Below are 19,527 nucleotides of genomic sequence, written 5' to 3' on the forward strand. Positions count from 1 at the left end.
TTAATTATTTTCTTTTCAGCTCAGAAAAAGTAAATATATTTGTGTGGTGGGACTCGGTCCCTCCCTTTTGTAATTTACATATTTCTTATGATTTTAGTGGTAGAGAATCCTAAAGATTCCGCTAGGATTTCTGGGCTTCTTTGGAAGTTTGTCTTAACTTTTTTGATTCTTTATTATATTAATCGGATTCCAGGTAAATGACATTAAAAATGTATCAATTTAGTTGAAATGTCTGGATGTGTTGTCCGTTCTTCAATTTTTAAATGAAAAAATATATTTATGTGATGCTCATAAACCTATTCCATTCTTTCTTTATACATGTAGTTTGAGCAAGAAAGAGGGCATGTTACATCCAGCATCGAGTTATATGAAACAACACAATGCCACAGAAAATAAGGCAGTCCAAGAATTTCATGGAAGGACATTAACGACGAGGGCCTGTACCCAGCACCTGTCCCCATGCCTGTCTTAATGCGGATCCTGAATCTTGCAAGGGTAGTAGATGTTGTATACAAGAATGAAGATGGCCATACAAATGCTGGAGTTGTATTGAAAGATTTTCTGTCCTCTCTGCTAATTGATACTGTACCGGTGTAACCTGGACTTGGAACTTTTGCATTTTTATTTCACTTTTATTAGTCTGGTTAAGGCCCCCCAACGAGAAATAGAATGTCATTGGTGAAATAATTAGCTACTTTGGTAAGATGTAATGTTCTGTTTTCAGTGGAATGATAATTTAGTATTAAAAGGTAATGTAACTGGTGTATAATACTATTCATAGTCATAAGCTACTGGTCATGAATTGAGTTGTTAAATATGTAAGTATTAGTTTTAAAAGAATCTATCAGAAACTACAAATTTAAAAAAGATTTAAAAGAAAATTCCAGTTCAGGTACATGTCATTTGTGTTTTGTGGATAGAAGATAAAGCAAAAGGTTAATGATAGATTAAAGGCAATTATCAAATCTATTTGCCGTAGACTACTCTTGCCTTATTTCTTCCGTTGAGATTCTTGTGGCCAGAATTATATTTTTTTTTAAACAATTTGAATGGCCACGATTTGGATTAGGTTTTAGTGCCCACAAAATAGAATTCCACTGGTTTTTATTTTTATGGAAAAAAAAAGATTATTCAAAGTAATTTCGGTTCATCGTAATCATTCATTTTTTTTTTCATCGTAGAATATTCGTAAAACTATAGCTAGGTTAGATCATATTTCCATTAATTTTTAAATCAAACAGAAAAATTCAATTAAAGTGAGTATCTAACCGTTCTTAAGAAAATAATTTCTTTAGAATTCAGACTTAAAGAACTTAAACCGCTTAATAAAAATAGTTTCCACCAAGCTACCACTCTAAATAATTGTACTATGAGTTTTGACCACACATTGGTCTGAAGTTTAAATGCTGCCTTTAGACACATCAAACTCAATCCCTGTCCTTTGAAAATTGAAAATGATGGATACATGAGGATCTTTCTTACATGTGCTTCTCATTTGTATCCCAAAAATTATTTTTTAATTTCAGTCTATTTTATTTTATAAAGTTAAATTTAAATATAATTTATGACTATTAGAAGGTTATAATTTAGTGGAGAGTTTAAATACTAAAATTTTCTTTTGACTTAATACTTAATTTTATTGATCAAATGATAGACACTGAAAATAAAATATATTAATATCTTACCATATTATATAAATAAGATTGATGAGACAAAATAATAATATAATAAAATAAAATATATTTTAACATATATTTTTTAAAATATATATACAAATATTGCTATATAGAGGATTTTTTTTCTTAAGATAAAACTTTAAAAATTAATAATTTATTACAATATAAATTTTTTTTTTATTTATAACTAGTCCAAATTAAGACTCAATTTTTTTATAATTATATAGAAGTTATTTCTATATAAAGAATCACCATAGAGAAATTTTACTGTATATATTAAATAAATACTTAAAATATATCAAATAGTAATTGTAACAAATGATTAGTTATACTTGAAAGATAAAAATAATATTGTACCAAATGATTAGTTATTCTTTTATGCAAGTAAATAAATTCTTGGACGGGATTATATTATTTTTGGATATTAGTACATATACCTGTATTATACCAAAAATATCTATTAAATATTAAGTGGAGAGTTTGGATATTTTACTCTTTCATCTTGCCTTGATTTTTCTTTTTTTCTTTTTTTACTCTTTTAGACTTTATTCTTTCTTTTGCGGTGGTAGGGTATTACTTATTTTATTTTTATCAGTATATTTTACATTTTTTTTATCATCAATTTGATAGATATTGTCTCATATTATTTTAGTATACCTTTTTTATGAAGTATTCTTCATGCATTTTCTTGAGTATGCCATATAGGCATAGTATTTAGTCAATTTAATTTTTTTTGTTAGTATGTGATTTTCCTTTTGGTATATTATATATCTCTTTTCATATTCATACATCGTATGTAATTTATTATTTGATTTTGACACTCATATCTATAATACAGATTTTGTAGAAATATTATTATAAAATTTAAATTTTATGAAATAGTAAACATATATTTAAGAAATAACTATTGATTGCATATCTTAGTTTTTTGATATTTTTCTATTTCAGCGATCAACTAGAAATATGCAACCACTTGGAGGAAAATATTGCACTGCCATCATAGTCTACTGCGGAAAAAAACATGCCTTAGCAACCATGGCTAATCTTTAAAAAAAAAAAAAAAAAAAGAAGAAGAGTATGGGCAGCTCCTAGGATGGCAGTCGAGGGTATTTTTGGGTATACGATCCAATCGAAGTCTAATAGAATAAATTTGGATAATAATAAATGAGTTTGGGACAGTTTAAAATTTAATTTACTATCCATATCGAGTTCGAATTTGAATCTGCAAGTACCCATTACGAACCTGATTATATTAAAATTTATTATATTAAATTATATTTTTATTATTTTAAATTTTATTAAATTTATGTTTGAATTGGATTAATAAATTGAATATTTAATGTTGAGTATTTAAATTTGATTAGTTTATATTAATTTTTGGTAAGAAATTTAGAATTTAATTACTATAAACAAGTTCAGTAAACGGATATCTATTTAATTACTTGAATATTTACATAAACGGGTAGGGTACCCACTACCATTTAAATATCCATAAATATATTTAATAATTATTTAATTTAAACGGATTTAAACGGATTTTAATCGGATTCGGATATTATGTGGATAGTTCTAGTAGGCTTAGAATGGGTTTGGGTACGTGTATTTTAATCAGGTTCAGATTCAGATTTTCTTAAATGGGCACGTAACTTACCCATTACCATTCCTTGCAGCTCCCTAATATATCTGTTTTTTTTATAGGCAAAAATAATATGTTAGTTCTTTTTTTCCATTTGCTAGTTTTAAAAAAATTTCATATTCTTGTATCATATCGTGTTATATGTCGCATTTTTCATTTTTGTTTCCGTGCAACCTAGATGTTTAATATTCCGAATCTAATTTGTTGCATTTGCTGAGTCCGATTCAATTTGGACTCCGGATACAACTTGAAAAGTGGGAGTTAGAGAGAGTTATTTAAAGTACCTTCAAGATAGCCTCGACCTTTGCTTCATTAGATTCTAGTATACCTAATGGGTAAGAGAATAAACACATAAACTTTCCCTTATGGTTATGGAGGACTCCACCAATGCCACTAGGCCTGGCTTACCATATGTTGATCCATTAGTGTTCCGCTTAAGCAATCATTCAGAAGGAGGGCTCCATGATTCTAATCTCTTAGTTTTGGATTGATTAATCCGCATTCTAATAGCGTCAGAGTTGCTAAGTGATACAAACTAAAAGTTTTGATCTGTTTATCGATCTCTATAAGTGAATTAATTGTTCTTGATGCTACACCTGCAAAACAACAAGTTATGATTCTGCAAATGTGGTACCTGGAAAACCACTCAGGCGATCAAGTTAGTATTTGGTAAAGGCAAAATAATATAAGTGTTTAGAGGCTTATAATTGCATTCTTCCCTTTTCTTACCATGTATTACTTTATATTTATAGACCTTATAGTAGAGTAGTTCACTTACAACACATCTCCTTCATTGTAGGAGATAAAACTTACCACAAAAGGAGTTCATGGCCTCATTAACATAGATAAGAGTCCTATTTCGAGTATACAAAGAAATAGGTTGCATTAGAGTGAATATCTGTCTCTTTAATTAACCGATCTTTATCAAGGATCAGTTGGAATCATAATTAGGCAAGCTCTTAGTCGCGTGCAGCAATCTATTTAGGCGAGCCCGTATCACATGTCCCCCTATAAGTTCCGAGTTAAAGACTCGAAATATGAAAATCTATTAAGCTAAGGCTTAGTTGTACATCACACCAATAATGTTTAGACTTATATTGCTTGAAGAGCTAAAATGGTTATTGAGATCTATATTGTGGAGATCTACATAAGAGATATATACTGGGAAGATCTGTATCGAATATATTATGGAGTTCTATACATAAGAGTTATTGATAAGCACCTTGAATGGTAGGAATATGGTCTCCTATTTTTCAAGAAGTGAAGAACGTGGTGCTTGATTATGATAACTGATGGAGATCATGAGTTGTGTGATATGTGGGAGATCTTATAGCTTTTCTGGTGATCTCATAGTTCTTTATATGATCTCATAACTCTTCCAGCGATCTCATAACTCTTCTAGCGATCTTATAACTCTCTCCGATCTTGTAGCTCTTCTATACGATATCTTTAGGCGAGTATACATTGCGGATGTCCCTCCTATAAGTTTCAAGTTAACGACTCAGATGAGTACAATGTAGATCCTTTTAGAATTTTCTTTAGAGATCTTCTGAGAAGATCAGAAGATCTCTTGTAAATTTTTTTTTTTTTGAGTTTTTCTTATAAAGATTTCTTGAAAGTTTTTCGATGATCTCTTTGGAGAACCTTTTTTATGAAGATCTCCTCTTGATAAGATCATCTTTGATGGAAATCTTCTTAGAATTTTCTTGAAGATCTCTTTAGAAGATCTCCTTTGATGAAGATCTTTTTTTTATGGGGATCTTCTTTGGATTTTCTTGAAGATCTCTTTAGAGGATCTACTTTGATGAAGATCTTTTTTTATGGAGATCTTCTTTGAGGATTTTTTTGAAGATTGTCTGGAGATCTCTTTTGATGGAGATTTTCTTTGAGGATTTTCTACAAGATCGTTTGGAGATCTCTTTTGATGGAGATCTTTCTTGAAGATCGTATGTAGATCTCTTTTGATGGAAATCTCCTTTAATGGAGATTCCTTTGTTTTAGAAAATCACATGGAGCTTTTTTACTCGAAATCTTCTTAGAAGATCTCTTGGAGACTTTTGGGAGATCTTCTCTTGGAAGATCTCTTGAAGATCGTATGGAGATCTTCTCTTAAAAGATCTCTTGGAGATTTTATAGAAATTTTCTCTTGAAAGATCTCTTTGGAGATTTTTAGAAGATCTTCTCTTGAAAGATCTCTTGGAGATTTATACGCCTCTTTTTAAAATCCTCATTAGAAGTCTTTTTTGAAGATCGTTTGATGGAGATCTTCTGGGAAGACCTTTTGTACCTTCTTGGAAGGTCTCTTTGAGATTTTCGAGAGATCTTCTCTTGGAAGATCTCTTGTAGATTTTATATGCCTCTTTTCAAAATTCTCATTAGAAGTATTTTAGAAGATCGTTTAATGGAGATCTTCTGGGAAGATCTCTTATACCTTCTTGGAGATCTTCCTAGAAGGTCTCTTGGAAGATCTTTTGAAAATTTTATTTGAAGCTCTTCTTGGAGAATTTCTCAATAATTTGGAGACCTTTTTGTGAAAACCATCTGAAATCTCAATTATATATGAAATAATAGGATCTTAAATGAAGGATCTTCTCATTAACATCATAACCGAATGTCGTATAAAAATATGCATGAAGAAAGGAATCTTGACATAAGATGTTAGGCAAATTATGTACTAGCCCTTTATTAAATAAAAAAAATTATTAGAAACAAATGTTCTAGCACTTTACTTATAGTAGACTCTCAAGTTGTCCGAGTTCCATAAGTAGGGCAGGATCTATAGGGATGACTGTTAGTCAAAATTAGAAAAGAAAGATGTTCCAGGCTCTCCACACCAAATGATACAAACTAAAAATTCTGATCTGTATCCTGATCTCCATAGGTGAATTAACTGTTCTTGATACTATACTTATAAAACAAAAAGTTATGATTCCTCAGACATGGTACTTGAAAAACTACTTCGACGATCAAGTTAGTATTTAGTAAAGGCAAAAGAATATAAGTGTTTAGAGAGTTATAATTGCATTCCCTCCTTTTTCTTATTGTGTATTACCTTATATTTATAGACCTTATAGTAGAGTAGTTCACTTACAACACATCTTCTTCATTGTAGGAGATAAAGCTTACCACAAAAGAAGTCCATAACCTAATGAATAACTACAATGTAGATAAAAGTCCTACTTCGAGTACATAAGGAAATAGGTTATATTAGAGTGAATATCTATTTCTTAATTAACCGATCTTTATCAAGGATCAGTTGGAATCATAGTCGAGCGAACTCTTGCTCGCATAAAGTGATATATTTAGGCGAGCTCATATCACTAAGCAATTGATGTCAACGGATGGATGGACAACTGGCATCCACAGTGACAAGCGATGAAATATCAAGCTGCAGATTGAAAGAAGGTTGCACTTGCTTGAATATGAGCAGCCATAAGGTCCAAATTGTTGCAAAGAGAACACCCATCTAAAATTTGTTTTGAAAACAACCAGTTGCTAAAAATTTCCATTGATAAAAGAGTTTAGCAAGATTTTTTGGCATACAAAAATAACACTTCCACCAATTTAGTACCAATGTCCATACCTTCCACAAAAGATTTTTTGTGGTCTCACCATATGCACCACAAAAGACATCTATTTTCACCAATGGTAATGATACCCATATCAGAAAGGAGGTCTCTGTTGGGAATACGATCTTTGCAGGCTAGCCAAATCAATAATTCCACTTCTGGAGGAGCAACATTAAGCCAATAATATGGAGTGGTGGATTGGGAGTTAAGAGGGCCTCAAGTTAATAATGTAACTATAAAAAGACTTAACTGAGAGAGAGCCTAAATGATGTGACTTCAACTTGAATAGTCTGAAAAAGTGCATATAGAATACCTGTAGATAGCCATTGATCAGTCCAGAATGAAATTAGTTCTCCGTTCCCGACACAGAATCCGACTTCAGATATCATTGGACAAGAGTTCCAAGTAGAGGTTTTAATAACATTTGACAATGAAGGAGAGGTAGTGAGAGGAATACCATTCTCAGTTCGAAACTTATATTTTGAGCATGTAACTGATTTCCAAACTGAATTTGGTTCATCATGAAATCTCCAGGGCCACTCAAAGTAAAGTGCTTGGTTGTGAATTGAGATATCTTTGATTCCAAGGCCACCTTTTTCCTTCGGCATGCAAAGCGAGTACCAGTGGATGAGATGCAAATTTTTTCAGTTCTGTCCCACCTGATCAGAAAAAATCATTCATGATTTTGTTGATGTCCCAATATGTCAGTCGTGCAGTAGAGATGAGGAGACAACTGCATATGCCCTCCTTTTTATGCTACCTGGTTTTGCCAATGACTTGGGAGTGCTCCGAATCCTCCTGGATTTTCTTCTTTTACCAGATGGTGGGGGAGTTAACCATTGCTTTTGTTTTTTGACAAAAAGAAGATAATATTAAGAAAATAAATAAATAATCAGAGCAATATAAATATTATATTTAATAAGTAATGTGATATATCAATGTTTCACATTGCCTTTGAACGATAATTTTTTTAATTATCATTTAATTTTTAATTATATTTAATATAATATTAATAATGAATTCACGAATCGAGCTCCCTCCTATAAAATGTATTTAAATCCATTTAATATAAGTCCAAAGTTAATTTAAATTATATAAAATTTAGCTTATTAGATTCATAGCCAATTTATTTTAAGTATTAATAGTTTGATATATAAATATTTAATTTATAAATAAGTAAATAAAACATGAGTTTTAGCCAGATGACAGCCGCCTCTCACTTTTTTCCTTTTCTTTTTCTTTTAACTATGTTTTTCTTTTTCTTAGTTTGTTTTACAATATTTTGTGAAGTTGCTGACTTGCTTGTAGATCTACTTTATACTTCTGGAGCCATTCTCCATTTTGATTTGGTGTGGATGTGTTTAAGAGAATTCATGGCTGTAGAAGAGGTGTTGGATGGAACCCTTCATGAATATTATGGTTACTTGCTTTGCAGCAACTTCATTAATGTATGAATAGTGATTGAGTCATTGATGAGAGACCCCTCAAACACAGAGTGATGGCCAGATTAGGAGCATCGAGAATGGGGAGGCAACAAGCATCCCGTCAATTTTGGCTAGACCTATTCAAAATGCCAGGTTGTGCCGTGATTGGCCGGATTTAACCGGGTTTTAATTTTTTTTTATTTTTAACCCAAATTTACCCTAAAAATTTAATATCTTAAAATTCATCCATAATAGATTATGATTCTTTCTCTTTCTTCGACATTATTAATGAATATATTCAATTACTTTTATAAACTAATAATGAGAATATGATTAATATGTTTTATCTTAATATTAAAATTATTGTTAAAATTAACCTAATTGATATATGAATTGTGTTTATGTAGATAAATATTTATATATTGAAGTAAATAACAAGTATTAAAAAAATCTAAAATTCTTATACATACAGACACACACATATATATATATATATATATATATATATATATATATATATATATATATATATATATATATATATATATATATATATATATATATATATATATATTAATTTTTAATAAAATGATGAGTTTAGACATACAAATAGCATATTTGCTCTATTTCTATTATTAACTAAAATATAATTATAATCTTTTGAATCAGAATTATATATATAAAAACAACAGTAACAATATGTAAATGCTCGAGTAGATATTAATTATAATAATAATTAAATTTATAGGATATTTGAACTTTTATTAATATCAATATACTTGTTTTTTTTTCTTTATCAAATATCAATTGATTGGATTTATGTTTAATGAATTTGATACTAATAACAAATGAATATATATTTTATAAGTGATAAATCTAAAGTTCATGTTTAATAAACCTAACATTAATAATGAATAAATATACAATTTATTAGTAATAAATTTAAAATCTATGTTTAATAGATTTGATATTAATAATAAATAAATATATATTTTATAAAGGATGAATCTAAAATTCATGTTTAATGAATTCAGCATTAATAATGAATGAATATACATTTTATAAGTAATGGATATTTCATTTGTGCATAAAATAAATAAATATTCATAAGTTAAAAAGCAACAGGTTCATTATCTATCAACTATAAAAGTTCATCAAATATATACAAGAGGTTCATTTAATATAATACATATATTAATATTTATAGAATAGTAATTTAGTCTCCATTAACTATTTATTTCATATAATTAAGTATAGTTAATACTTTGTAAATCCAAATGAAATAGTAAAAAACGTTAATTAATATGAAATAAAATGAGTAATATTAATAAAATTTTAAATAAGAAAATAATTAATATTTAATAGAAAATTAATTTTTAAGATTTAATACTTAATAAAATTAGTAATTTATTAAATATCAAATATAAAAATTATTTTCTATATTTTAGAAAAAATTTAGTACCAACATACTAGTAAAAGAGACAGCCACGAGTTCAAGCCAAAGCTCGATAACAATAAGAATAACTCCTTAGAAAAAGGCCATTACACCTAAATAAAATAAAACATAGAACTAGAAAAAGAAAATCAGACAACAAAAAATTAAGAAGAAAAAGAGTTCTCTTCTTCTTCTTCTTTTTTAACGCTTCTACTTCTTTCCATGGAAATTATTGGATGCTAAAAAGAAATCCATGTGGTTGTCGTGAATCTTTCACAGAAACAAATAGAGTTTTGTTTTCTCTAAACACACTTTATCTTATATTTCTTATTCCAAAGGAAAAGCTAAACAAACTCCAAAACCAACAAACAGCCCCCACCACTACTAATATAATCCAATCAATCCTCTGCCAATTCGGCATTGCCTTTTAAACCCCAAGTTTCTACCAATTTGGCATTGCCTTTTAAAACCCAATTTTCTATTAATTACTTCACCATTTCCATTTCCAACTTGCTTTTTGATTCCAATTGCCTAAAAGAGATCCAGAGAACATTCGTCGATGACCCAATCATCTAGCACATGGCCCCACACTCACACTTCTTATGCCAACTCAAATCAGATTGTTTCTCATCCTCCACGTGTCACTCCCAAAACAAACGGCTAGATTGTTGTCCACGTCTCCTAAGGGCCCCACGCTTCTTCAGACAGCTAAAGCCTAGGAAGATGCATATCCTCAGTCTCAGACGACATAACTCTTATATATATCCATCTTCTTACTGCAATAGTTATTAATATTACTACAAAACCAATAAAGAAAACATGGCATCAGATCCAGACCTCCACTCACCGCTGCTGCAACCTTCGCAATCTCCTCCGCCATTAAAAGAATCCGAACCAGAGAAGTTAACGATCGACGACATGCTCCAGAAGCACTGTGGTGAATTCGGGTCGTGGCAATTGCGACACTTTATCCTAACATGCCTTGCATGGGCTCTTGAAGCTTTTCACACCATGGTTGTGATCTTTGCTGATCGTCAACCGGAGTTCAGGTGTTTGGCTCCGGGTTGCCAGGTGACTGCCAAGAGTGTTTGTGGGTTTGAACCGGGTTCTTGGGAATGGGTCGGTGGTCTAGGGAGTTCTACCGTGGCTCAGTGGGGTCTGGTTTGTGGTCAGAAGTTTAAGGTTGGCTTGGTTCAATCCATCTTCTTTGGCGGCTGCATGATTGGTGAGTGTTCTTGCTTTTCTTCTTCTTCTTTTTCTTTTTTTCTTTTTTTGTTTTGTTTCTTTTGGCATAATTGATAATGTTAAAGACTTAAAATCTGTTTTGTTCTAATCTTAGGATTACATTATATTATCATTATCTAAGTTGTAAGATAAGTTGTTGCCTTTTTAGTTCAACAAGTTTGGTTTGGCTTTTCTAGGGATTTCTTTTTATCAATTATTAGCAAATATTATGCGCATAATGACAGGGGAAAGATTTACCAATTTGGAGTTTGCCATATTTTTATATCAAGAGTTTGTAATAGTTTAACTTTATAATGTTTATAGGCTAACATATATACGCTATACGAAAATTGAGTTTATGCAAGTATTTAGACTTACTTTCCATAAATAATTCTTTTTAGAAAAATTTAAATAAAATGTTTATTTAAATATGCACCTTAGTCCACATTTTACCTAAATCTATAAATTTAAGCTACTTGTGTTGTGTAAAAATAATGTTATAAAACATTATCATTCTTCATAATATTTTTATCTATATAAATAGTAAAATGAAAATCTAAAGATAAATATATGGAGTAATTACTATTTGTCCAATGTATTTTTCTATATTATACTAGTTGTCCCCTAACATTTAAAAATAATATTTTTTTATTTTTCTATTTTATAATTTTATACTAAATTTTTTTCCGTCAAAATTTTTGTCAAACAATTATAAACTAGGTTTAATTTTATACTATTTACTTCATCTTTAATGTAATATACAAATTATCTCTTATAGTTTATTTATTATACTAGAATTTTCTTGTTTAATTTTATATAAAAATTAATTTTAGTGTTCATACAAAAAAATTAACTAGTATTTTTTTATTATTTAATTTCTAACATAATTAAATTTTAATAATATTTTAATATTTTAAAAATACTCATATTTATTAAAATACTAAAAATTCGTATAATTTAATTTTAAATTATTAAAATAATTACTCTTATTATTTATTCGAATTGTAACTCTTAATAAAAAGGTTGAAAGTCAAATTATATTCTTTATCAATTTAGTTTTTTAATTGTGTTTATTTTTAAAATATAAAGAGATTTTAATATAATAAATAAAATATAAAAAATAATTTATATATTATACAAAAAAACTAAGGAGCAAATAGCATAAAATCAAATCTCATTAACATTTTTTAATAAAAATTCCGACAAAATTTTTTTTTTATGAAATTATAAAATAGAAAAATATATAAAATGTATTTTTTAAATGTTTATAATATAAAAAAACAGCTGGAAAATTGTATTACTCCTAAATATATTTAGGATTAGTATTTAAATTTCGTTATTTATTTATTTATTTTGTCTCTTTGTGTTATAACATAGACTTATGGACAAAAACAACTTTTTCAACGCTGTTGAGCTTTGGAGTCATTGAGCCCCGCACCTCTATTGTGTTTACTACTTGTGTTTATTTAATTATTTCTATTAACTATAGTTTTAGAGCACAACTTGAGCCAAACAAAGTTGGAACGGGTCTTTTTGGACAAATTAGTTAGGTTTAGTTTGGTATCATTTTTCTTCTTCTTTTTTTTTTTTTTTTTTTTTTGTTTATAAAAAACTGAAAAATGTTCAATATTTTCTAGTTGTTTTCTAAAAGAGCTTTTTATTTAATCTATATAAATATATAATGAGAAAAAAAAAAAAGATGTGGAAAGAAGAAAATGGAAAAAAAAAAAGAATAAAAAAAATACTAAACATCTTGCTTTAGTTCTAATACTTTTATTGATACATATAAAAAATTTATATGCCATATAGGCAAGATTTTGAACAAATAAAAGTAAATTTCTTAGTATCAATTAAACATAAAGAAATTTAAAGAGCAAAATAAGAAATAAAAATTATAAAAACTAATGAATTCTAAAAGATTTCTAACAAACTTATTTTATTTTCTTTATTTGAAAAAATAAGTAAAAAGAAATCAAGCAAAAACCTCTTTAACTTTTAGTTAAATTTTTATATTTACTACTACATAATATATATATACACTATAAAGTGAAGGTATGTAGTATGTTGACTTGGCTGGTAATTTAATCCCGGCATATATCATTACACGTAGATTTTCCATAAGCCCGTGAAATCTTCACCACGAAATTCTTCGCACTCTCATGGATGAGGAAGTTTTTATTGATGATCAAGTTTTGAACAAAAGATAATATTTTAGGTCTCAATTTTGGGTCCACAACTGTTCTTTGATTGCGAAACTTCTCCAGCTTGCATCTCTTCGTTTATGTATTTCTTTTTTCTTCTCATCTTATCATCATTGCTTTATGTGCTCTCTGCTAGCTTTTCTTTTATTATATGTATATATAATATATAGTTATTTTTTAATAATAAATATTGGTTAAACGAGAAAAACAACTCTCTTTTTATAAAATAAAAATAAATTGTTACGTCTGATAAAAATATTTATTTTTGAGAATGAGAAGTTTTGTGTTCAAACATTTAATTAAACTCAGGTAGTTATATATATACAGTTACATGTGATATAATTTACACTTATTAAATTATAGCTATTAAATTTCTAATTTTTAATCTTAACTATTAAAATCTTTAACTTGCTAAATAAATAAATAAAATATAAAAAGATGCGAGAGGAAACTCATTTAATAACTTAACTACTTGTTGGTCCACTATAGTAGATCACTCCTCTATATATATATATATATATATATATATATATATATAACCAAAAGATATGGACATCTGTCTTTCCTATAATAAATTAAAAAGGGTTACTTCAAAGTGATATATGTGTATTCCAGTAAAAACACAGTAAAATTATGAAAAATCAATGATATAATCGATATCGGTCCAATCAACATTTAGCAGCGCCTGATATGGATGTAGCTATGTTTGGCAGTGTCGCAGTTGAACTATTAAGTTTTCACAATATAACAAATGCATTCAATTATTAATTACTAGCTTAATGATAATTTACTCTTATCCTTATTAAGTTTCGTTGAGTCGTAGGGGACAACTTTTCTTTGTTTTCACATGTGTTGTCCTCATAGCGTATCCTCTGTTGTTCACTGTATTTGTCGTCTCCCTATGGTTCATAGATTTGCAGAGTCACTAGGTTTCAAGTTCCTCTGGTCCAGCGATTTTAGAGCTATATGCGGTGTATCATGTCATCAGAATATGCAATAAAATGTTTAATCGGCTATATTAAAGGTCAATTTCATTTTTGATTTGGGGTATTGAGATTATAAACTTTTTTGAAATTCTAAAGATTATTTTGCAAAAAAGTAAACAAATTGATTTATTTATTTTTTTCTAAAACAGGTTTAGTTTATAAAAAGAAATTTTAAAAAATAAATATGTTTAATCAAAAACCTTTAAATCTACTTTAAACACACTTTAAATCATCTAATGCAAGCAGTTCAGATACATATTCTTTCTTCTTTATTCTCAACTTACAGGAGGAAACTTTCCACGAAAGTAATGATTTCACTCTACTAATCTGTAACAGAAAAACCATGTCAACTGCCAAACATACATGTAAAACGTTCAATTGGTCATCCAATGAATGGGTATATGTGGGTAGCTACGGATTTCGTTTCTTACTCTTTCTTCTTTTTCCATGCAGAAATTGCTCTCACAGGCACTTTTCTTTTTCTCTTTAATTAAAGTTACTTCTCTGATCTCTCCCCTATTTGTGAGTGAGTGTGTCCTTTATCTTGTTATCCCTTTTAGCTGGTGAGTCTATATATTACTGGTCCTCTTTGAATCTCTATTCATATCTTTCCAACTTAAATTTGATTGGTACTTTTTCTAGCAATGATGCGAGCCGCTACTGCAATTTTTGGCTGTGGACCATATATAGCATGTGTATAATAATTAAGTTTGTCCTTGCAAAGTAAATAGACTGTCTCGCGGGGAGGCTCCCTTTTAAGTACGCATCATTTTCGCCCGGTTGATTGATCTTGGCTTACTTTTTTTAAAGGTGTGGAAAAGGAGAAATTTTCAAATTTAAGTCTATTGATTGAATACATTTCTCGGAATGAATCCCCTTTATCTGAGTTCTTCTCCTGGCCTTTTCAAATTTATCAGAACAAAGATGAATAATTGAACTAATTAAAACTGGCTTGACATTCTGATTAATAAAACTGCTATCTTGAATTTTCAGGTGCTGGGATATTTGGTCATCTCTCAGACTCTATACTAGGAAGAAAAGGCTCTCTAACAGTAGTATGCATCTTAAATGCCTTATTTGGTTGCTTAACAGCATTAGCTCCAGATTACTGGACCTATCTCCTTCTCCGTCTCCTCACCGGTTTCAGTACCGGAGGCGTTGGCCTCTGTGCCTTCGTCCTTGCCACAGAACCTGTCGGCCCTACAAAACGTGGCACTGCGGGCATGTCCACATTCTATTTTTTCTCGTCTGGGATAGCCATGTTGTCAGGTATAGCATACTATTTTCGTTCTTGGCGTGCACTCTACATTGCCTCTTCTGTGCCTTCGATTCTATTCCTGGTCCTTGTTCTTCCTTTTATCTCCGAGTCCCCACGATGGTACCTTGTTCGGGGACGAATCAATGAAGCAATGAAACTTATGAGTACGATTGCTAAATCGAATGGAAACCATCTTCCTGATGGAGTAATCCTAGCACTTGATGAAGAAGTTAACAACGGAACGAGAGATGGCCAAAGTTGCAAGGAAAAAATCGCAAAAAAAGAAGCAATAGCAGGTTCTCTAATAGATGTAATTCAATCCCCAGTAACTCGAGTCCGTCTATTCTTAACAGTGGCAATAAGCTTCTTATGTTCAGTTGTATACTATGGCCTTAGCTTAAACGTTGTAAACCTCGATACAAACCTTTACCTCACTGTCCTGCTTAATGCAGTAGCTGAAATGCCAGCATTCACTATAACAGCAATTTTGTTGAACAAGTTCGGAAGGAAACCATTGGCAGTTGGAACACAATGGTTCAGTGGACTGTTCTGCTTAACGGGAAGTTTGATGGGAAGTGTTGGGATATGGAAAGTAACAAGGATGATTTGTGGGCTCTTGGGAATATTTGGTATGGCAGGGACTTACAATCTATTGTTCATATACACAGCAGAGCTGTTTCCTACAGTAGTTAGAAATGCTGCCCTTGGATGTGCAACACAAGCAGCACAAATGGGGGCAATACTAGCACCACTTGTGGTGGTTCTAGGCGGTGGATTACCATTCGCCGTGTTTGCAGTGTGCGGGATTATGGGAGGATTTCTTGCATTTTACCTGCCGGAGACGTTAAATCGGCCATTATACGACACAATGACTGGAATGGAGGATGGAGAGAGTGGCTGGACAGTTGCTTAAGGGTGCTTCATGTTGTGCAGACTTTACAGTGTGAAAATTTACAATTTTGCTTTCCCCAAGAGAATGAGCAATGCAAAGCAAGATTCTAGAGATGTGAAATAGAATTTGCAGTGCTCAGTTCTGTTAGGATTGATTGATTGCTGACTTTATCTCTATTTGATAACATTTTAAGTAATAGATAGTATGAAGTGCCCAATTTGAAAAAGTCATGAATGGTTCAAAAACAAAAGTTGTCACTATTAGGACTCATAGAACGCCCATCTTCTTTTCTTTTTCTTGTTTTCTATATTGGGAGGCACTAAATAAATAGACTATAAGTTAAGATACAGCATAATCAAATCGAGCCGCGCTAAACGGGCTGTCGAAATCCTTCAAAATAAATTACTGATTTTCTTAAACTAACTTGTAGAAATAGTAAAACCATGTCGAATCCTAAGAGAACCAATATGATTAGCTTTTCAAAGTTAAATAAAAATAGGGAAATTTAGAATGTTTGAATCAAAATTATAAATAAACATAAAAAATAATAAAGGCTGAATATTAAAGTAAATAAAATTCAATCTTAACAAATTTCTAATTCAAAAGTGTCAATTTCATCCAATTGTAATCATGATCACGGGCTAAAATATCAATTTTTCTATTCAAATACTTAGTCTACTTATTCGGAAAAGCCGAACAAGTGTAATTCTCCTAATATAATTGACTCAAACCCAACATCCAAATCAAAACTTACCATTAATCAACTAGGCACGATAGCATTCCATATCAACTCAATAATAGCATTAAGAATAATGAGAATGACTAAACCAACATTAATTAATTGAGATAACTGCAATTGAATTAACCTTGCTCCTTTATTTCCCTAGAGCCTATCATGCAAGCTATGTAATTCGAAAAAACTGCAATCACACACACATAAGCCAGCTCCTTGCTACATGTGCCAATCATTCATGACAATTACGAATCACAAACTCAAAGTTTAGCAATAGAAAAATAAATATCAAAGTTGAGTCGTCAGTTCAATCAATATCAAAAATTCATAAATAAAAAAAAAAAGAATACTTAAATTAAAGAAGAATTCTGTTAAGCACAAAGTCTCACAAAATCACAATTGAAATTTATTCACTCTTGAATCAGAAACTAAAAACTTAGCCACACATGGTGGAATAAAAATTCACAAGAAAAGAATAGAAGAAGATAGAAGAGAAAGAAATAATAAATATCAAAACACTCTCAATCGTCCTTTACTTGGTAACACTAGCCTCCTTATATAGGAAGTTAAACCTAAACCCTAATAAGAGAATCCTTATTAAAAACAAAAAAAAATTCCTATATGATCTTATCCCTATAAGGAAGGATAAGATAAAGACTAATCTAAACAAATTAAAATCCTAAATATATGGGAGAAAGTTCTCTTTATCCAGCATTTCCAAAAAGAGAGGAAATTATATAAAAGTGGATCCACCACGCATTTATCTTGAAAAATTCGAAGCTCTCTTCTACAGGTTCCAGCAGCTCACGAATTGTAAGGTGTGGTCATGCCTTATTGAAAATGATCTTCTGCCCAAATTTTTGCTTTTCCTTCAAAAAACTTGGTTTTTGAAAAGTGATGCTTTAAAACATGTCTTTTGGCTGAATTCCACTCAATCCTTGATATTTCACCATCTAGATCAGAATAAACACAATTTCTACAATTAAGCACATTATCCAATCAAAATGTAAGGGAATTAAACACAATAAGTATAACTATTTGTGATCTATCACGCGCATACCTTTAATTAGTTTAGGATTAATTTGCTTTTTGCATCTCAGAAAGTTTTCTTTTTCATCTATTCTAAATTAAAGTCAATTTTTCTTTTTTAATTATTTGTTGAAAAAGTAATGAATGTAAATATTATCTTCTAAATTTAAATCTCAATTTTTTTCTTCAAAATTATAAAATTCTTATTGTATATTTTTTTAAGTTTCAATGTAATACTAGATATTATTTTATTTGAATTCCATATGTGGTCGATTAGATTTTGTTGTAGTTGAGAAGAATATACAATGATGACATTGAATAAATATCTTAAGCTTCATTGTATGCTCATATGCAACTTATATATTTAGAATAGCATCAATTGCATCATAGCTAAAATCCATATGAATGTAGTTTAATCTTTGATACAAGAGGTCCTGTGATTTCTTTTGTAACACTTTAGTACTATAATAATTAAAACGTTAATAATTTACATCCAAATTCACTAACACTATTAATTAAATAGTTATAGTTCATTCATTTAGTGTTAATTGACTACAATTCTTCCACCATTCCATTCCTCACCAACTTAGCTTTTATCCAAGACTAGCGATATCAATTTTTATAAAGTTTGTAGAGGAATATCAAAGAGAGAGAAAATAGTCTCATAATTCGATTTTTTTTTTCTAATTCTAGTCAATTCCGATGAATGTTGAATGATCTGATAAGACTAGAGAACTCTATATCTCATCATCTATCCGATAAGAACGATTTTGTAGCTTTTGAACTTCGTTTGAGATTTAATTTTCAAAACTATTAACGGTGTTAATGAATTTGGATATAAATTGCTAACAATATAATTCTCAGGTTACTAAAATATCACCAAAAAGACCACAGGACCTCTTACGTCACAAGGTTAAACCATATGGTCAATTTTTATATTTTTTCTTAAAATCTAAATCTTTAGTATGTCTTTCATCTTCCATAATCATATTGTGTAATATGATGCAAGCTTTCATAATGTCTTTAAGAGTTCATGATGCCAAAAACATGTTAGTCTACACATAATGGAAAATTGTGCTTGTAATACCCCAAATACTCATTCCATATCTTTTCTTGCCGACTCTTGAGTTATAGCAAACTATTTTTGCTTATAATTTTATGGAAATGGATTCCTTTTTACAAAAGTTGACCATGAAGGATATATATATTGTAACACTTGTACTAAAGAAATAATAATAATAATAATAATAATAATAATAATAATAATAATAATAATAATGATGTTGATGATCGTGATAATAAGGATTGTGATGATGATGATAATAAAACTACAAGTTCTATAAATTTAATGGATATAAATAGAGTAATGAGTTTTTATTTTATTTTATTTTTAAATTGAAAAAAGCTAAATTAGGATTTTAATGCTAGATAAAAATAAAGGAGTTTATTAAACTATATCTAATT

The 19,527-nt window shown here is 29.6% G+C and overlaps 1 protein-coding gene across 1 annotated transcript; it reads left to right on the forward strand.

The window, feature by feature from the left end:
• Positions 1-9,990: 9,990 nt before the first annotated feature.
• On the forward strand, positions 9,991-16,531 carry LOC8268545 (organic cation/carnitine transporter 4). Its single transcript, XM_002530872.4, has 2 exons — positions 9,991-10,965; positions 15,145-16,531. Exons 1-2 carry the CDS (start codon positions 10,560-10,562, stop codon positions 16,320-16,322), a joined length of 1,584 nt encoding a protein of 527 aa, XP_002530918.1. The 5' UTR covers positions 9,991-10,559; the 3' UTR covers positions 16,323-16,531.
• The last annotated feature ends 2,996 nt before the right edge of the window (positions 16,532-19,527 follow it).

The sequence above is a fragment of the Ricinus communis genome, chromosome 9, assembly GCF_019578655.1.
Source record: "Ricinus communis isolate WT05 ecotype wild-type chromosome 9, ASM1957865v1, whole genome shotgun sequence".
NCBI lineage: Eukaryota > Viridiplantae > Streptophyta > Magnoliopsida > Malpighiales > Euphorbiaceae > Ricinus > Ricinus communis.